The sequence below is a fragment of the Lichenostomus cassidix genome, chromosome 5 (genome assembly GCF_008360975.1).
Source record: "Lichenostomus cassidix isolate B80296 chromosome 5, HeHo_3.0, whole genome shotgun sequence".
NCBI classification, from domain to species: Eukaryota; Metazoa; Chordata; class Aves; order Passeriformes; family Meliphagidae; genus Lichenostomus; species Lichenostomus cassidix.
The window spans coordinates 6,986,806-7,008,797 of record NC_139486.1 but is presented as its reverse complement, the minus strand read 5'-3'; the positions used below and the strand labels follow the sequence as shown (position 1 = coordinate 7,008,797).

The 21,992-nt window shown below is 40.0% G+C and overlaps 1 protein-coding gene across 2 annotated transcripts in view; it reads right to left on the bottom strand.

The window, feature by feature from the left end:
- The window catches only part of BRF1 (BRF1 general transcription factor IIIB subunit), a 170,540-nt gene that overhangs the window by 100,744 nt on the left and 47,804 nt on the right, over positions 1–21,992 (bottom strand). For both annotated transcript variants that reach the window (XM_085061172.1, XM_085061171.1), the window contains exon 4: positions 1,799–1,830. In XM_085061172.1, the coding sequence (XP_084917298.1) occupies positions 1,799–1,830 (32 nt within the window). The remainder of the gene's footprint in view (positions 1–1,798; positions 1,831–21,992) is intronic.

Below are 21,992 nucleotides of genomic sequence, written 5' to 3'. Positions count from 1 at the left end.
CTGCTGTCAGATGGCAAAGAGCCCTGCAGTCCCTCACCTCCCACTGCAACTGAGCTGCATCAAGAACATTCTGAAGAAAAATCTCAACATTCACTATTAGTTTCTAAGCCAGAGCTGGTGCAGGTCAGCAGTGGCTCATTTATTAGACTTCAGATGTGATTTTTTTATGATATAAAATCAATACCCTTCTCATCTCACCAAGAAAAAGTTACCTGGGCCACTATGACAAATTTTGTACAGATGAGTATGAACAAATTAAATACTTTGGAAAGGTAATACCACTGCCACTACTACTACTACTGCTCTCAACTCTTCTTCCTTAATAACATTTATATCCAAACTTCAGGATGGGAGAGCAGTCCTTGAAAAAAAGAGGAACTTCAAGAAAAAAACAGTACAATCTAACAAACTATTTTTAATAAACTAATTCATTTTTAGGTCCAGGTTTTGTGGTAAAAGACATCTAAAGCAGAATGTACTGAAATTTTCTGCTTGGGCCACAAATGTTTTGCCATCAAGGTGGTTTGGTGGTTTTTTGGGTTTTTTTTTCTTTTTTGACTTGGTTTGTAGTTGTGGTTTTCTGTTTCGTTTGTGGTTTTGTTTGTGGGGGTTTGCTTGATTTTTTTTTTAACAGACTTGGGGTGGGAGAAAAAAAAACCATCAAGCTAGAACCTCAAAAACTCATTAATGCTTTCTTAAACAGGACTTTCTGGATAGGTACAGTTAACAATAACATTCAATATTCCTGTTTGCTCAGATTCACCTTAAAGAAGCCATAAAGTAGAGCTCATCAGAAGACACAGTTATAATGCAGATCAAGATACTGAAATCTTGATTTTTCTCTTTCAGGGGTTGATTATTTCCCTACTACTAATGTATTTCTGTCTCTCCCATTTTTTCAGTTACCCCTCTTTAACCTTTTGGTCCTCATAAGCCCTGTCTCAGCATCTTTTCTGCCTGGAATGCACAGAGGGAAAAAGACAAATCATTCAATCTTTCTTGTCTGTTTCTGCTGACAATACATCTTTTCCTTTTCCTCTTACAGATACAATACCTCTTCTTCTTGTTCTCATTGTGACTATTCTTCATATTACTGTGATCATTCTATTTCAAAACCATCACCATGAAAAACTACCTGTGTTTAGAAGGAAACAGACCTCCCATTCTACACTTGCAGTGTTTGGTTGTGAGCTATCAAAATAATTCAATCAGAGTTTAGAAAAGATAAAAAAGTTACTACAATTAAGAATTGAAGATTCATTTGATTATTGCAATTCCAGCAGATTGCTTCAAGCAATAAATAGGCTTCAGAGGGATGCCATTTACCAAGACAGCTGGGAGGACAAAAATAGATGCAAGTAACCTACTCACATTGTATGTAAAACAGTTGTAACAGAGAGAATGAGGGTAAGACAACATATGTCAGCAGAGCTTTCTATTTCCACAGACAGAGCAAGTTCGTATTTCTCTCAAAATGCATTTTTTAAACACATTTCTGAAGCTCACAAATACATTTACCTACCAAAAAGGTTGTTTCTGTCTTCACCAACTACTGTTTTAAAAATATGTAGAATCTGACCCCCTGCCACTGCAGTGACTGAATCCTGATAAAAGGATCATACTAACTCTTGTGATGTTATTTGTAGCTTTAAAATTTTTTTGACATTTAATTTTACTGGAAAATTACTCAGATTTCTGAACCCAGTGATTTTCCACTTAGAATTTTTAAAGAAAAATAAAAACATCTTAAAGTTTAACAATTTTTTTTAAAAAGTCAAATTAAAAAAGGGTACAATACCTGAAGAAGGTCACTGAGGTCAAGTAACATATCTGTGAAAGAAGTCAAGGAATATATATGCTTTTTGAATGTGACAGTATTTTTTAATAATTTCATTTCATTTCATTAGGAAGCCAACGAAAGGGAAGAAATAAACGCAGGTTAACTGTAAAAAAAAAAACCAAATACAGGTTAGGTCAATTCACCACTTATGTTAACAGCCAACATCCAGTTAATTGTTCAGCTGCCCAAAACACCCTGCCTGCACCTGCTGAATTTACTGCTCAAGCTGTCTCTGTGAAGTGATGGTTTCAAAGAACAAGCCAACACCTTGTGTGACCTACAATACTCACCATATCCTGCAGCCTAAGAAAGACCCAGTGGCAAGGGGATCCTCTGCTCTGCTCTGACCCCACCTGCAGTGCTGCATCCAGCTCTGGGGTCCCAGCACGGGAAGGACATGGACCTGTTGCACAGAGTCCAGAGGAGGCCACCAAGAAGAGCTGAGAGATGGAGCACCTCTGCCATGAGGAAAGGCTGGGAGAATTGGGATTGTTCAACCTGGAAAAGAGAAGGCTTTGGGATGACCTAATTGCTGCCTGCCAGTACATGAAGGGAGCCTACAAGAAAGATGGAGAAGAGTTTGTAGTGACAGGACAAATGGAAATGGCTTCAAAATGAGAGAAGGGTTAGACTGGATATTAGGAAGAAATTTGGTACTGTGAGGGTGCTGAGGCCCTGGCACAGGTTGCCCAGAGAAGCTGTGGCTGCCCCTGGGTCCCTGTCAGTGTTCAAGCCCAGGCTGGATGGGGCTTGGAGCAACCTGGTCTGGTGGAAGGTGTCCCTACACATGGCAGAGGTGTGGAACAAGATGATCTTCAAGGTCCCTTCCAACTCAGGCCATTATATTACTCTGTGATAACTAAAAACAGTAATAGCATCAAGATAGAATGCTCCTATTAAACTTAAGAATATAAATCATCATCAGTCTCCTATGCCAGCTTAGGAACACACTAACACAGACAAAAGAGCAAACTAAGAAAACTGAAATCAGTTTGTTTTGTTCTCTTCTAAGAGGACGTGTCAAAGAGCTGGGAAGGAAAAGCTGCTTTGGCTACTTCCTTCTCCAGCCAACCAAATCAGTTGTTACCTTTCAGTTTTCACTCCCTTCACAATATCCTGAGCTACTGCAAAATATTAGGTCACCATCTACTGACTACTGGGCACACTTGGAACACATAATAGCTAAAAACAAGCCAAACCACTACAAGTTTCCATTAGATTTAACTGAAAGCAAGCACACTTATGAATGTATTGTGTTAGCAGTATCCAAATAGAGAGAAAAAAAAAGGCACAATGAAGCCCAAAGTGCAAAGGTAGCCGTTTTGCTGCTGTTAATGAACACTTGCCGGATCTCCTATCAGCTACTCAGGTGTGGCTTGAATGTTGTAAAAGGGTTCTGGCTTTATTATTAAAAGGAGTGTCAAGGTAAAGTGTGAGAGAAGGGGAGAGAGAGAGAGAAAGAGAGAGAAAGAGAGAGAAAGAGAGAGAAAGAGAGAGAAAGAGAGAGAAAACATGAATGCAGGGTTGTATCTGAGTTTTTGTATGTAGCAATGTGTTAAGAAATATAACATTATATAAAATACAGGGACATCAGTGTAGTTTGGTGCATGTTGTGGTAACGTAAGTATTAGTGAATGTTCTTCAAGTAAGCCAGAGTAATACAGTACACATTTCTCCTAAACATTATCAGCTGTGGAAGGAGAGTAATTCAGATAACGTAATCAGTTTATACATAAACATTTTCCTTGTTAAGAACTTTTATCCTTGAGCGTTTCTACCCTTAGTTTGCATTTGAAATTGTATGAATGTACTCCAAATTTGTTACAAAATTCAACACATTATGTTAATATTATTTAGTGGAAATTAATTTCCACATTAAAAACCACAGCATAGATGGGTAGTTAATCAGCTGAAAATTCAGTATGGCTCTGAAAAAAATCACAAATCCATTATAGGTAGTATTATGCAAGACATTACAGTAATCTGAAATTTTAACACAGTAAGGAAACTGCTAACAAAAACCATCTGTAAAATACACAGTTTAGAAATCTACACAGTGTAATACTGAATTCAGTGCAAATTTTTTGTAAAAGTGAAAAAAGAGAAAATGGAACGACTTTAGCAATGCAATTGCCAAGGAGCCGTAATAATTGTCAGCTCATCAAACAGATCTAGAAAGAAACCACTATGCCAATTTTGTGCTCAAGAAATATTCTAAATCTGAAAATGTTCCCAGCTCATTATTGACTTGAGTGCCTGATTATTCTATGCCCATCCTGAGATACCATCCCCACTGAGACAAAGTAAAATTACCACTCATATCTGATAGATCTCACCACAATTTGGGGGTGGGGGGGGGGGTGAGGAATCCTGAAACACCAAAAGAAAAGCAGGTTATTGAGGCAGCAAAGTGAGTAACTGAGTGGTCCTAGAGCCTGGCTGCTGTCACTGGAGACACTGGAGGAGGAGCATCAGTGCCAAATGCATTCAGATCTTACGTGAGACAGAGAGGTACTTTTCTAACCCAGGCATTTCAGTTATGAACTCTGTATACCAGAGTATTCTTCAACCTCCTCAAACTGTTCAACACACTTTGGTGGAAAATCTAAACTTCCTAACACAGTACAAGAACTCAGGCTTTATTACTGTAAGGAAAACAACATCATATTTTGTCCAAGAAGAAACAGAGAGCATTCCATGCATTCCTAGTGACACAAGATCAGAGCTAAGGAGCTGGGAAATCCACTTGCAGGGTTCAAGCAACTCAGAATCAGTTTAGAGCTACACTATAGATGCTTTAACATCCAGTTCCTTTGCTCCTCAGAGAAGTTAGTTCAAGTGTCCACCGAAATTGTAAGCAAAGGTCACAGTAAAAATGTGGTGCTTCTGGATTTCATTTAAGGTAGCCTCCAGCAATCCCTGTCCCTGATTAGATGTGTTGCTGCTAGAGCAAAGCAAAAGGGGAAACTTGAGTCATGCAGTAGCACTGGGTTGGCCTTCACTGTGAATATTGTGGGCACGATTATCAGCAGGAAGTGGTTGTAAAAACAGGCCGTTGTTTTCAAACTCCTTTCATGGCTGGAACAGTTCAGGAGAACATACAACAACAGCTGAGAGCAGCAGATAATACTTAATATGTATTCAAAAATTATACAATCGTAAGATAAATGTTTTCTTTGAGGCTGGAAGAAAACAATGATTATTTTACATATGGAGACTGTTACCCACATGGAAAAGCTCTTAAAGGGATGGAAAGCTACTGGTACTGTAGATATACACAAGCAAACTTAGGTCATAAATGTGTCCAAAATAAAAATTAAAAAAAAAAAAAAAAGAAAACACATTAATGGTTTTAAACTGCTTTTCCTTTGCTTTTCACTCTTTAAGCAAGTTTCACTAAGACATGCAACTGACTGTCCATTACTAGAAATGTCTAAATGTCTAAATCAAGATGAAATAAGTCTAAAGGCATTGCTTCAAAAAAAAAATTCAAGGGAAACTTTTCACCAACATGATCAACATGATGCAAAAGGTCAGACAGAGTGGGCAAAATGGTCCCTTTCTGCCTTTACAATCCAAAAATCTGTGGATAATATGAGAGCTCCATGATTCACAGCAATAATGATCTCATTCTCAGCACCAGAGGAAACAAAGGTTCATGAAGAAATGAATAGCACCGGAAACCTAAAACCCAAAATACCAAAACAAACATGCATTTGTGCCTCAGAGAGACCTACATTTTACGTATTCCAGCAATCCTAAAGTACTTGTGCAGCAAAATCCCCCTGGTTTTTAATACCATCTAGCAGGAGGCAAATCTGCCATTTGCAGGAATAAATTGTGGAAGATGCTGTTAAAATAACAGCTATCATTTACAATGTAGTTGTTACCCCTCCTAAAAATTTTACACAAAAATTTAAATCTTTAGTGTCTGAAAATCTACAATAATCAGGAAATCTTTGGATTATTTCATGGTACTGTTTCAAAATCCTTCCATTGTGTAGGATGTCATATCTGAGAGACACAGGCCTGTATTAAGAAGCAGGGAGAAGACAAATAGTCTAGTATTTATTTGATTTAGTTAGTTAGTTTTTTTTAAGTTACACTTGGAACATTTTTTTACTTATTTTTACAAGCTTACTACAAAGCAGCCATACCATGGAAGGAGGATTGGTGCCAAGGAATTGTGACTGTAAGCCACTCAGCAGAAATCTGACTTCCATAAGAGTCCTGCTGACCATAATGAAGTGTCACCTTTATTCAGCTTAAGGTAAAACATTTTCTGTTTCTCACAAAAACTAAAGCCAGATCCATTAAATATATAAAATATTTAAACATAATCCCACTTGCCGAACTCAACAGCAGCAATTCAGCTGGCTGCAAGTAAAAAAGCAAAGCTTAATAGGAAACGTGTCTAAAAAGCAAAAAAAAACCCACAAAAACAAAAAACCCAAAAAAGAACTCTGAATATTAAAACAAAATTTTCTCAAGTTCTAAATGAGAAGAAATATTTGCAGTGTCCGTGTCAGAGTTCTGGATAAACTACATAACAAATGGGAACTTCCCAGAAGCACCTTCTTTAACAAACACGTGGAGATAAGACAAAAGGGAGGGTGAACAGAGAAGTGGGGTGATACCAGGGCGAAAAACTGTGACAGCATTTGGCTGGCCCAGAACCCTGTTTTCAACCTTTCAGTTCAACACCCAATTCATAACCTGCCCCTTCCATAATTTCATACACTGTATGATTTCTGATTATGACTTATCACAGTTACACCTCTGCTGTTTCACAAACTTTCACCATTTTAATTAGCCATTAATTGACACTGACTGACAACACTAATTGTTTAAAGTAAACATTTCTCTTTCCAATGACACTGAACTAAAACAATTAGAAAATAATAACCAAACCCCATTCTTTTGTAGAAAACTCATTTCTGACAACCCTAATGAAAGCTTTGCCTCGAGGCTGAATCCCTACAGAGCCAGCTTCCAAAATTTCTTCACTCTCCAATTTTGTTTGTGCAAAGAAGTCCATGTAGCACAGGGTGCACTCAAGTACACAAATAAAAAACAGCACTTAACAAATCAAACTGCTAAGCACAAATGCCATTTTTAGAAAAAGCAATCTTTATTTATGTGTAGATTAATGCATGACAAAAAATAAACTGCATTTTGGTCTGCAGGGTTTTTTTCTTCTTTGCACACAGCTGCACGACTGTGTTTCATAAAACTGTATTGTTCTAAATTCTGTATTCTAAATACCCAATTTAAGAACAAAAAGCAGTGTCCCACTCGTTCCCCAGGTCTATCAGGACGTTCCTCCAGCAGCTCTTTTTCAGCACATGCAGCCTCACTACCTTCACAGCTAAGGCAAAGTTAGCAGCAGTAATTCAGTGTTGTACAAGCACCAGGCACATCAAAGAGCATTTGGGGCTGCATTCAGCCTGCCTCATCCCATGGCATTAACTGAAAGGGGTACAAGTGTGGCTTTCTGGCTCACCTAAGACCTGAATTAGCCTTTGACACCAGTTCTCCCCTCCTGCATCTCCAGCAGATGCAGACAAATCTGGGCTGCTGCAGACAGGAAGGATCCAAGGCCTGCGAGCTACATCAACCTTCAGGCTCCAACACACATACAGTTCAGTCTTTCCTGAATTAATGCTGCAGCTTTTCTTAATAATTGTCTTCAGAGTCATTGCCATTTAGAGGAACATTTTCCAAAGCACCCAGCCTGTCTGAATACACAGCAAGCGTTCAGCTCTTCTGAAAATGCTGCCCTTGGAGAACATGGTCTTCAAAGGACTGGGGCTAAGCTGTGCTCCCAATGTTACTGACTTCAAGTAAAAAAACTGCTTTGTGGGGTAGTGCCAAGTATTTATATAGTCTTATGTAAATTTATAACAGTCACATGTAAATTTATAACACAGAGCAACACAACAGAAAAAAAAGTAAAAAACACGTTTCTTGCCTCAGAATGCTTGTACAGTCAACTCACAATTATACACGGTATCAAAGGGATAAAATATGCAAAGAATATCCATACTAAGCCCCTGAAAGATAATCTAGTTAGTATATTTGCTTAGGGAAAAGAAAATTTAGGCATAGAATGAAAATGTAAATATTAATTTAAAAGTTCTGAGAGACATGAGGTTAATCTTCAACTTGAATGATGTGGCCATGTATAAATAACAGTTGGCTATATTCAAACAACAAAAAGTCTCCAAACAAGAAAGAGAGACCCTGTCCCCTGAACAGTAAATTGAACAAGCACTGGTGAGGGAAAAACAAGAGAGGTTGCTAGGAGAAGCAAGGTTTAAGGAAGAACTTAAAAGAAGAGCAGGGCTGGCAGATGAGAATGTGAGAGAAGCAGCGGGAAAGGAGCAAAGCTGAAGCTGCAAGGGGAAAAAGAAACCATAATAAATTGTAAAATCACTGCAGAAGACACAAGCAGGTATGAAACAGTCCAAAAATCTGCACAGAGTGACAACTGGATAATAAAGTAGGCTTACAAAAATAAGCTGGGAAGGAGGACATTGATAGTAAAGATTCAAGTAAATTTGAAGGAGTTCAGTTCTTTCTCTTTTCTGTGTGTACAAAGTCTATAAAGGTTATGACTCTTGTACCAACGGTGAAAGGAAAGTTCCAAAGAAGTCAGAGGTGCAGGCTCAGAAGAACTATTCTGAGATGGCTCTCAAGTATTCAGCACAGCAGCAAAGCACACATTTGGAAACGTGAAGCAGCTGGCTGAGAGAAGCAGCAGAGGAAAATCACTGCCTGCTCAGAAGTGGCAAAGGAAAATCAGCACAGTCATGAGCCTGACACACTGCTTTTTCAGAAAACTCCAAATGGAAGACTTTGGAAATATGTAAAAATATGAAAAAATAACAAAAAAACCCCTGCCATAACTAGCTCCATTTCAGTTTATTAACACCCCCTCCCCATGGTTGCTATTTGTGCAGCAACATGGCAAACCAGCCAAATGAAATGTCTGAAATAAACCTTTTTTTCTTTCCTTTTTGTGTCGGTTTTCAGCTGAAGTAACTCCCCAGTTCACATGTAACTGCATAAACACCTGGGCTGATAGAAGGCAGGGGATGGACTGGGGGAGCACTGAGCAGGCAAGGCCAAAGCAAGATAACTTCTTTCTGAAGCTGCGCCAGCTCATGGTGGCTTAAACCATTCTCCACAACTAGAGCCTGAGACAATCTCTCTGTCACCCATCCCACCTTCTCAAATTTCTCTTTAAAGTCTGCAGTTTTCCCCAGCTTGCTCCAGAACACAAAGACCTGCCTTATCTGAAAGAGAAGCCTTAAAACAAGGAGAGAAAGCTTGCAGAGTAACTGCTTTATAGCAACCCCAAATGTTATAAAACTGATAACACTTCCCATGTTTTAAGTACATACACAGTTCCTGCGTGAGAGTTTGTCACAGTACTGCTTTGGTTTACCCACAGTAAGCACTCCCCTACACTTTTCAAAAAAGTAGTATTACAGTGCTCAATTAAATCAGAATAAAGCCAAATTCTGTGGACACAGAATGTTTTACATTTCCCATGCCAGAAGCCAAGTGTTACATCTTAGCTTTCATACCCATACTGAGGCAAATGCACTGGTATTAAGTGCTCCTGGGTGAATTATCTCAGCAGACCTTTGCTGGGATGGGAGTGTGACAGCTGCTGTCCCAGCACTGGGACATGCACACAAACTCAGATGCTGCTTTCCTGCCAGTATCAGTGGAATTGATTTATCCATGCACAGGCATGATCTAATATCATACACATAAAACACCGTCACTCATTTAGCAAGAAATTTCTGACACTAGAGCCTTTGTTTTAAGAGAAAACACAGCTTCAAAATGAATGAATTGCTGAGGTTGCTGGCTCCTTAATGGCCTTTGGTGGGAAGTACAATGGGATGTGTTCAATTTCCCACTCTCAAAGGCCTTTAAAAGAACCATCTCTGCACATGTCACATAATGCAATGACAAACCCTTCTCTATCAGATGCCCACAGGCACATGCCTGCAGAAATCTTTCATTACCTGAACTGCACCAAAGGGAGGCCTTGTACTCTGAAGTGGGCACTACAGCAATACCTTTCCCCCTAATGGAGTATTCCTGCTCATCAGAAAACCTCGCCTGGGCAGGTGGAAGAGCTCTCCACATTCTCACCCTCCCTCACACCCACAGCACTCCACTGGAAAAATGTCAGGTGCAATGGCTCCATGGATGTGGCTGGCTCTCTCTTGGGGCATGGATGGAGCAGTGCTTTCACATGTGCTACCTAAATGATAATTACTATTCTTGTAGTAATCAAAGTGTGATTAAAGGCATTACAGTAACTCACAGCAACTTCCCCAGTCACCTATGTTTTTTACAGAACTTACACACAGTGTGGAGCTGGAAACTTGGCTCTCAGGATAGTTCACCAGCAGTGCTTGGAACTCAGGGCAACACATCACTTTCACTTGGCTGAACTCCTCAAAGCAGCCTGGTTTAGATATTATCAATAAAATGAATACAAATACATGAAGCTAAACTGATGCACTGCACCGGTGGGTTGAAAAATCCTCAACTCATGCTTTCAAATTAAGAAAAGCCTACACTAAACCTAAAAAAAGATTCCTACATGTTCGCTGTAGCAGAAAACTACGTAAGTCATAACACCACTGAGGTATACTGAATTTGGGTTTTGTTAAAGAGGGTTGCATTATCTAAACTGGGCTTGCCTTATGGTTTATAAATAGTAGTATATCCCAAATGAGTTACTAATAAAGCATTTTACCAAATTATATAATAGTGCATCTTGCACTTTAGAGTACCACTGGAAGAGTGTTCAAAGAGGTTTATTTGGCAGTATGAGCGTAGAAAACTCACATTAACTCCTTGGACAGCTACCCAGGTATCTTGGGATACGATAACAGACAGAAGCACTGAGTTAGCACATCTGAATTTACCAACCTGTGGACAAGATGCAATATGCAAACACGTCTTCACTTCTACTTCCCAGCAATGCACAAGTGAGAGATTGCCTTTAGCTATCACTGGCAGGGTGAGAAGATACTTACACTGATACTTTCTGTTCAGCCCAACTGAACAGAGCTCAAAAGAACTAAAAAAATAAAAAGAACTGCAATAGCTTTTCTAACTTTCAAAATATCAAATACCAATTTAAAATACCTTTCAGGGCTAGGGACAAGTGATGCATCATACCTTGAAAGGAATACAATTCTCAATATGCCACATTCTCTTCAAGGACCTAATATACTGGATTTTAAAGTTAAAACAAATTTATGTCTTGAAAAGTTGTCTCTAGAACAAGATTTAACTGGGTCCTTGAACAAGCATAATGGAGCAGGTGGAGGGAGGAATTTGCATATCTGAGATTTTAAAGGCAGCTAACTTTTCAGAGTTCAATTACAAGAATAAATCTTTGAGGTGATCTATTAAGCAGGGAAAATAGTCACAGGCATTTGATACACTTTGTATTTTATCTACACAAAAGGATGGGAAACAAATGCTTCCCTTTGGGAATCTATTTTTCCCAAGAAATTGAAAGGCATAACCCAGAGGGACTCTTGGCTGTGCCTCAGGACACTGGATTTCTGTTTCCATTTTTGCCACTGCCTGACAAAAAACATTCCATCCTTTGTCACGTTTTTATAATGAAGATAACAGTTCCCCCTTCTTTGGTAAAATGCTCTGAAATATCCTGATTATCTTACTATTATAATACACATTTTGACTCTGGGGTTCCCAAGTGTCCCCAAAAGGTCACAGAAACAAGCTTTCAAATGTGTTTCAGCTATAATATCCCAGTAGGCAACTAACTTTATGGGCAGCAATTCTTTTTCAGACCAGCTCCCTGCCTTTGAAAGACCCAAACTACATCCTTTCTATGTAAATCAACAAAGAAATTTGTCCCCCTGTGCAAAACATGCAAAAGGGTTTAACAGCTAAGAGACATCCTGCACTTCTTATAATAAAGACACATGAGGTATCACAGATTCAGTCCCTCCTTTCAAGTATGACAGTCTGAATTTTCATGCCTCTATTGTCCAACACATATAGCTAAGCACCTCCTACAATAACTTTAAAATCCTTTATTCACTTTAATATTTAATTCAATTTTGCACCAATTTGCTCTAAAATCACTTCGTAAGCACACGTAAATTTTCAGTGTTAAAAAAAAAGATAAAGCAAATGTCAACTCCTTTGTTATTTGTTACACATCTTTATGAAGGGATCATTAAGGAGCTAAAGGAAAACCCCTTACTGAGACAAGGTATGTGGGGAGAGAGGAGGGTAGGAAGGGGCCAAAAACCCACACTGAGATCCTGCTAAAACTCAGGTATTCAGTAAGCAATCTGGTACAATTCACTTGTCACAGATACTGGCATTCTGTTGGTATTACTGTCAATATTTACTTCACTTAAGTAGGAACTCTTAAAGCATCTCAAGACAATGTTGCACAGCATCAGTTAGTGAACACACTGAAGTTAATTTACTTGCAAATGGTATTTCTCATACCCCTAAAAGTTAACAACTTTCATTAAATGGCTTTAATCAAGCTGAAAATAAGGTATTTTCCTGAAGTGTCATTTTAAACTTTTATCTTTTTATTATCTTCTTCTGAATGCTGTAGCAATGGCAAGCACTTATCTCACGTCTCTCTTACAGCACAGAGACTGCTCTGTCATTATCAGTTTTTAAGAAGCTGTAAACTTATCTCAGCGGCTGGAATTCTTCATGAGAGAAAGGAAGAAAAAAAACAGTAATGATGTACATATCATCTGCCTCTGGGAAAATAAAAACTGCCAGTGATATGCTGGGAAAGATCTCCTTAGACGCCTTTCCCAGAGTCTTGCAGTAGTTTTATTGTAACCCAGCAGTGTGATTTCCAATAACATTCTACAGCATGCTGATGGCAAGCTCCTAAAATACAGCTCTGCTCTGAACAACAACTGAGAATGCTATTGTGAGTCTCATGTTTACAGCTGCTCACTGATTGTGCCATATTTGCAAAGCCTTCCAGAAAAATGATAACTTTTTTCTCACCACTGAGATTTATAAATTCAGCGTAGAATTTTGCTAACAAGCTCAGTGCAATACCAGAGTTAGTGAGCCTGCAGAACTTGCTCCTCTTCACAATTTTAGTTAATAATTCCAAGGAGTTTAGCCAACATACTTGGAAAAGTACATTCCAGTGTCTTAGCAAAATTAAATAGAAGAGCAGTATGTAGAACAGGGCTCCTATATTATGGGAGGCAGCAGTAAAAGGTATAGACACACACACAGGACACAAAATATCTACATCTTGATGAACAAGTCATTTTGCTTTCCTCAAATCAGAAGATGAGAATGCTGACTTTTTCCATAAAACACTATAAATTCTGCATCTCCAGTAACAGGACCCTCAGCTGAGAGGAAGCAAACTGCAATTACAGTCCTGCTGCCACAACTGTTTATGCATTAGGTCAAGAGAGTAATATATAATTAATACATTAGTAAAAAAAGAAATACATAGGAATAACCTTAGAGAAAGAAGCTGAAGTAGGTGTACCACCTCTCTAAGCTTGGCCATTCATCTTCAAAAGCTTCCACTTGTTTGCCTTTCTCCTGACCCCACAATTCTCGTGTTTCAGATTGCACAGCAACAACAGCTTCAAAAGGAGAATGGGCAGGGTTCGGCCCCGACTCCCCTTTTGGCTTTTAACTCCTCTTACAGAAGTGAATCTGGGGTTTTTGCACACCAGGAACAGGCTTTAGTCACCAGTACTTTAAAAAACCCTGAGATTAAATCAATGGGCACCTGCTGTGTTGCCCATCAGAAGACAGATTGCTCCGGACTCTTAGCAAAGAGAAATTCTACATCCAGAGCATCAGCCAAAAAACCTGCCCTGTGCACAGACAACATTCAGCTGCACCCCTGTGCAAAGTGTCAGCTACCCACCAGTTTCACAACCAGCACCACCAGCTCAGGGACACTGGGACTGCAGTGGAAGCTGAACACATGGTCCACCACAGTGTTCTTAAAGCCAAGTTGTTGAGACATCATAGCCTGGCTTGCTGGCCTAGGCAAGCATTAAATTGGCTGGACTTGGACAGGTTTGAAGGGCTGTGATTAATAGCACAGAGTCCAATTAGCAGACAGCTGCTGCAGGCATCCCTTGGGGACAGTGCTGTCTCCATTAGCAGTGAGACAGGGAGGCACAGGCACCCCAGGCAGGTATGCAGATGGCACCAAGCAGGGCGAGCAGTCCTACCTCAGGTGGGGCTGCAACTCACGGGGATCTCAGCTTGGAGAACTGGGCTGACAGGAGCTGCATCTGCCTTTCAACTTCCTAAAACACCTCACACATGAAGGCAGAGTAAGCCCTTGCTACAGTATGAGCTGGGACTGACCAGGGAAAAAGCAGCTGGCACTAAGGAGTTGGATGTGCCCACAGGAAAGCTGAGCAGGAGCCAGCACTGGGCTCTGCCATTGAGGAAGGCCAAACAGGTACTGAGCTGTGTCAGCAAAGGTGCAGCCAGCAAACCAGGGAAGTGCATATTCCCCTCTGTTCACTACTGATGAGGCTGCACCTGGAGAGCCTTGGTCAGATCTGGGCTCACAAATACAACATCAGAGTGACACTGAGGTGGCTGAGGGGCTGCAATGTGATACATGAGGAAAAGCTGAGACAGCCAGGCTTGTCAGCCTGCAGAAGAGAGAGCTTTAGGGGACACCTAACACTGTCTACCTACCTAATGAGAGAGTACAGAGAATATGGAGTCAAATTCTTCTCAGAAGCAAACTGCAGCAAGAAAAGATCTGTTTAGATATTTGGAAAAAAAAAATCTTTGGCATGAAGATAGTAAAGCCCAAGAGAGAACATGACGTGTCCATTGCTAGAGGCAATCAACATTCAACCAGAGCAAGGCTTCAGGAATCTACTGAGGATGTGAGCAGGGAATGGAGAAACAACTTCCAGAGGTGCCTTCTAATCTAAATTATTCTACAATCCTGCATAGAACACAGGCTTTTCTACATATTTTACCACTTTCAGATACATTACCTACATAAACATTTCCCTATATCACACCTCTAACTGCTGAAGAGCTGGTGGAAAATACTGCGTATTGTCTTTCCTGCTATGCTAGAGCCTGTCAGCAGGAAGGACTGTTGTAATGAAACACTGTCAAGCTACATTTCTTTGAAGCTTCTTTTCTTGATGCTGTCCTCATATTGTGTGTACTACCTCGCAGCCAATGTTCTTGGCTCCTGACTGTGCTCCCAGCTTCTCCAGCTGAAACAGGAGGAAAGTGACCAGTTCACAGCTCTGCTGGGAGGGCTGCCAACATTATCAGCAGGAATCAAGGACAGGAGCGTTCTCTTGTTTCACCATTGAATGACTGTGAGAAACAGCTGAGGCACTGAAGCCACCCATTCAAAGTCTGAGGAATGAGAACAGCAGAAGTCAACACTTGAGTTGCTTTCCTCTGCCACAGGGGGAGCTTAGAGTCTAGGTGGATGATAATAAATATTAAACTGAACATTGACAAAAATATGAAACTGAAAAGCTATAATCTGAATATGTACTGGAAATAATTATTGGCAATGAACTGGGTCCTCCAGATGTGACAAGAATGCAGTGATTTGGGAGTCCTTCAGAGAGCAACACAGATGCAGTCCATCTGGTGCCTCCTCTAGAAGACTGATCCTTTAAGGACCAGAAATTTTCATATGGAAAAGAAAATCCAGCTTAGATTCTGCAGAAGTTAACAGCACTTACGTGGGAAAACCAAACTTTCAACTGCAGATAAGTACACAAAGAGCATTCTCTGATCCCAGGTACCAAGTGAGAGGCAGCAGCTGAAACCTCCCAATGTCTCTTTAAAAGAAGACTTCCTCAGTAATGACTAAAAATTATTTTGCATTTCTCTCCTCATTTCCCTGGAGATCAAGGATGGTCCACTGGTGATTTCAATGGCAAATTTCAAAAGAAATAGTCTCAATTCAGACAGCCCAGCTCTTTTGCCCAAAAGCAAGAGTCACAGAAAAGCATCTATAATCTCACAGCCTTCAGAGCTGGATAGGCAGAACTTCATTACTCTGAAGCCATGCATTCATTAGGGAAGGAAAAAAAGTGTATTTTTAATGCAAGTGAATTAGAATAGGGCAAAATGCTTGCAAAGCAAGGACACAGTGGTGCTTTCTCAGAAACAAGCAGGTTCAGGTAACCTCTCAAATTTTCTGCAGTCTGACTTGAAACACCAGCTCATTGTTTGTCCTAGAACTGTACCACATATTACAGCACCTCAAATGACAAAACCAACTTTGTTTTCCCTTGGAAGCTGCAAGGCCACTACGGGCACAATAAAAAGTTAAAAGGACCAATTGCAGAAGGAAAAATACCGTGAAACAGAAAAGGTGAGAATTTCTCCGGACAATAAGACAGAGGCAATGTTTGGAGTTCTGTTTTTTATGTGATAAGACATGTCATGTTACTGAATATGCATTTACACTGCAAAGTTTTCTCCCCATGTTAAAAATATGATAGCCCAGGAGAAGTTACACGCTATGTTTAGTTCACACTAAAAGGCTTTTTTTTTCAGTCTATATATCTCCCCTCTCTCAAAATTTGCTTTTCATCACAACATATGACAACATAAAATATATTGTTCACTATTCCTCCTTGCTTATCGATACAAAAGGAATCTGAAGAGCACTCTTCAGATTTCTACTCCCTGCTGAGGCATAAGCTAAGACTTTATTTTTGGGAGCCAAGCTGCTCCATCATTGAAGAAACAGCAATATATCTCCATTTAAAAAATACTGATTAGCAAACCTCATAGCACTTTACTAACATATGCAGTCAAAACATCACTGAGACTACTGTGTTTCTCCAAAACTGGAAGGATGTTGAAAACTTAAATGATTCACTTACAGCTGATCTAAAGATGAGAGCTCCGCAATTTATGTTTTATTGTCAAATGTTTAAAGGATTAAATCTAAATAAAATACACAATACACAAGCTTCAAAGCACACGTTATCTTCAACATCTTATTTCCAATTAGCAAGTCAAAATAAAGAAGACATGGGGAACATCTGGCTTCAAAAGAAAAGCTCTGAAAGAAATCAAGATTTTGGTTCTTTTGGGCCTCATTTAAGGCTGCTATTTTCCCAGACTGCTGAAACTGGATAAGATGGAAAGATTATTCTCTCTCTCAAAGAGGGGAAAATAGCAGACATACCATCATGTGATTGAGTATTACATCATTCATACTTACAACAATACTGAGCCAGTCTGGCAGTTGAACTTAAAATTGCCTTCGAGGAAGGACATGGGCTTGCCATAAAGGCAGATGAACAGGGAAAAGTTAAAAAAGGCTTTTTACTTGGCATGAATCACAAAATGCTAAAAATGTTTCATCGAGAAGCAATTCCAGTATGAAGCTTGTGTATGAAGACTACGTAATGCAAACAAAATCCAAGTGACAAACATCTGAAAGAAATAAGACAGCTCTTGAGAAGGACCTTTACTCATTTTTAAAAGGCTTCTACTTTATTAGGATGTAAGATATCATTATCAAGACCACTTTCAAGATATGAGGCCAGGCCAGGTGTGAGAATGAATCCTGTTTTCACAAAACCAATTTGACAGGTAATATTGTTTCTCTGATATATCTTCACTTTGTTCTTACGACATCAAAAAGTGCAAGACGAAAAAAGCTGCATTAGACATAGGAATATGATGAAAGTGGACACAGTTTGAGAAAATCTCAAGATAAAATATTTGCAAATAGCAAGCACAGGAGGGCTTATAGGTCTCAATGCACTGGCTTTTGTTCACCCTGTTTTGCATTACTGATCTTAATTAATCTAATAATATGAATTTGTGTTCCAAGGCAGCATTCTTACTGCATTAAAATTCAAACACACAATCTTCTATTTTAATGAAAGAGAGCATTTAATTTTCTAATTGACTTTTAAAGCATTAAAATGCATAAAATATTAGTGATAGCTACAACCAGGAATATTTTTCAGTGACCAGATCAAAACCATCAACCATAATTGATCATGTTTACTGTCAGGATTTATTTAAACAAAGAATCAGGTAATGACTTTTTTTTTTTTTTTTTTTTTAATTTGCCCTTCTTTTCTTTCCTTAAGAGGGGGATGGCCATGCAGGGAAGGAAGGGGAAATGTCTCCTCCTCATCCCACACCATATCCAGCATATCCTCTGACAAAAGCAAGAATGTGCTACAACAATGACCGGCTGTACTTCACTGTATTTTATTTAGCTGGTGTTAGCAACATATTAGCTCCCATCAGGTCAAAACACCACCCAGCTATAATTCTGGTTTTGCTGACATAAGCCCCAAAATTCAGATGCAGAGATAAACTGTATTAAGCAGAGAGCCAACCTAATTATTTCCTCTTTTAAACAAGCTTTAAGAAGATTGTTAAATATTTATTTTCACAAGCATGCAAGGATCGCTGAAGGTCAAAGACATCAGAGGTGTGATCCCTTCCTTATCGTCCCTCCTTTGTACTTATTTCCCTGGCAGGAGGCCTCTCTGCCATCACATTTCCCTCCCCTAATCCATCACCCAGAACTCATGCTGATGTTGTTCCCATCGTTATCCCCCATGCCTCTGCCACCACCTTTCAGCCTCAGCCCCTCTGATAGCTGCCAGTGAGGGCTGTCCTTCCTATTTGTACCCCAGAATTACTCATGCCTTTTTAGCTCTCCTGTTCCCTGCTTCTGGCTCTTTCCTCATTTCACCTTTACCACAACAATGCCTCATCAGTTCAGACACCCCAAACTGGAACCCGATTACTAAGAGGACAAATCATGCAATTCATCTCATTAATTCTTATTTTTATGCTTGCAATAACAGGCCAGTATTGCACACATTAAAAATCTGGCTCAGATGCCTGTATTTCTGGGTTACACAAGGTTACATGGTGATGGAGCACAGGGTTGCCAAACACTATTACTATCCACATCATGTAATTCAAGTCCATAGTGAGAAAGGCTACAGTGAACCTACTCCAGAAACCTGTGCCTTTATTCCAGAGAGTGATGGTGATTCTTGTTAGTCCCAACACAGGAAGGTATGATGGGCAAGGGCAAAGGATCTCCAGAATTAAAACTATGTAGGTGAAGCAGCAGTTTCCTCTCAAGGCTCTCCACCATCTTCATGGCCCTCCTTTGGACACTCTAATACCTTAATGTCCTTTTTATATTGTGGTGCCCAAATCTGCCCCCAGGACTGGAGGTGAGGCTACCCCAGTGCAGAGCAGAACAGTCACACCCATCAATGGGCTTTGAGAAAAAACTGTCCAGAAAAAGACTTGAAACACTCTGCTCTGTAAAGCAATAAAGTATTTCTGCAGACAGATTTCAAGAGAGTATTATTTTGACCTCTACTGTGCAAAATTTCCCTTAAATGAGGAAAACAAAGCAATCAACACCAGCCAAAATCTGTAATCTTGATAGGCCATCTTGTGACCCTGTCCCCCTCTCCATCTCTGCAGATGGCTTGTTTAATGCTGCATTATGGAAAAGCTGACAATTTAAGCCACCTGCTGTGTACCAGCATCCTGAAAGGAAAGAAGTTGGTCACCCCTCCACACAAAAGCTGGTGAGAATTTCATCAGTGAATTTAATGGGGCATGATCAGGTCTCCCCTTGGCACGACCAAAGGTCAAGCTCTATTTTATCCTGAGTTAGTAACAAGTGAGCAGAAAAACAAATTTTCAGAGTGTGCAGTTCTTAAACAAAACATTAGCCTGAGCACACACACATGCGCGCAAAATTACAGTCCTCCTGCTTCTTTTGGATGATATATTTAGAAATCCTATTAGCTGGAGAGATCAACATTCTTATCTGAATTTCCAGGATGCTGTAACATGCAAAATTAGAGCAGCTCTCTTAAGTGGGTCAATTATCACTACTGCACTTACAGCAGCTTTTCCCCTCCCTCCCTGCAGCATCCGTAATGGGCATCTAGCACAAGGATTTAAACAGTCAGATGTTGAGTTGACACACACCACAATGCAAAAGTTCCCTTCCCCTTTTATATTTTCAGAATCTTAATGGAACAAAGGAAATCACCCAAGTACAGAATCTCCACATTAAAATTGCAGTCTCCCAGCAGAAAGCCTCGATGACTTCCAGAACAGGGCACCCCGCAGGATAATTCCAGTCAGCAATCACGCTCGCTGTTTTCCTGCCACATCTGAGTCAGGCACAAGTAAGGTTTATGGTTTTCCCCTCCAAGGGAAAAGACGAGAACCTGAGGGCCACTAACAATGTCCCCAGCCCTGTCCCCCAGGGGGCAAGGTCACACAACCAGTTTGAAAGGCTTCAGGTTATTTTCTCCTCAAGAAGGAATTCTCTTTAAAAACACTGCAAACCACCAGACGCAAGTGGAGCAATTCAAGTACCCAGCACCACTTCAGACACTATGAAGACATCCAGAGGACCTAGGGAAACACAGGCTCTCCTGCAACACAGCTGGAGGCCAGGTGAGGTCACTGAGAGGCTCCTCCTGCCTCACTGTCCCACTGCTGCCCATCCATGAGCAGCCCTGGCAGTAAGGGGATGCAGCAGGAAAGAGGACAGAGCCACACAGTGGAATACACAACATCAATAAGCACATGGAAAGGAAAATTTTACTTTCCCATCAACTGGAAACATGAAACACGTCATTCTCGCAACACCACGCTTTATACATAGCTCTTTATAGGGAAAAAACGTGAGGCAGCACTGCAAGTGAAAGGTGATATGATTCTCCTTCCTCCCATGGAAAAGCAGACTGGATATGCAGCTTCAGGTCATGAGCCTTGCTGCTGAAATTCACCAAGTCCAGCCCTGGCTGGAGGAGAGGGTGATGGGGAGAAATTAGGGTGATGGGGAGAAATTAGTGTGCAGAAATTAAATTTCTGTAGCTGTCCCTGGCTGCCCTCTTCCTTACATCTCCAGCATTTTCTCCTGTGGTACCAAATAGGAATGATCACACAAGCCAAGCATTACCAAACACCTAACTCTTTGGAAATATATGCAAATTACATGGAGCAACAACAGTCACACCCTATTTAAGGCAGCAATTTTTTCTTAACAGATGAAGCTCTTCCAGCTAAAATCCATCCACTCAAAAACACAGCAATTTTAAAACTTCATTTTGAAATTAAGTGAACAAGGCTTTTGCAAGCCTTCAAGTCCAAGCAAATGCTTCATTAGGAAACATTTCTTTACCAAGAATGTGGTCAAAAACTGGAACAGGCTTCCTAGAGAGGTGGTTGATGCCCCCAGCCTGTGTTTAAGTCAGTGTTTAAGACGCATTTGGAAAATGCCCTTAACAACACGCTGTAACTTTTGGTCAGCCCTGAACTGGTCAAGCAGTTAGACTGGATAATCATTGTAAGTCAGTTCCATTTTCTTCAACTTACTATGAAGTAAGATCTTGGCATCTTTTACCACACAGTGAAATGAATTAATTTGCCTCAGTAAATATTATATGTATTTTAACTGTGTGATTTAAAATCCACTTTTATTCTCTTATGTCCTTGTCACACTCCATACTTGAACAAAACACATTTTCAATGCAACAGCAGTTAATAAAGAAAAGTAAAGGTCAGTTACTAAAAAGAAAGTCCTTAACCAGAGAGAAATAGAAACTGGTTTTATTAACCTCTCTAACCGCAGCTTTAAATTTTTTTTATTAAAGCCTAATTTCAAAAGTTAACTTTTTAATCAGGAACACTAGGGCCTGCTGGCTCCAGGAAGTTTTAGTAGAGGTCAAAAGATTGCTGGAGATCTAATTCTTCATTTCTAATAAAAAAGGAAGTCTTGCCCTTTTCCTTGCAAAGACAGACCTTGAAGTGTTAGTAGAGAAACACAGAATGTATCCATCAAAGGTTCTCATGGCAAGGCTATACAAAGCTTCCCAAGGCAGCATGGCAGCTGACAGAGCTGCTAATGCTCAAGAGGGAATTAGCTGAACTCCTCTTGAAAGACCAACATGGCAGAAAAGCCCAGTAGCTGCTGCCTAACCAAGGATTAAAGAGACCAGTTCCCCATTCCATCACAGATTTTCTTGGTAACTCTGAACGTGTCACTTAGCCTCAGTTCTGCACCTGGAAATGAAGATAAATA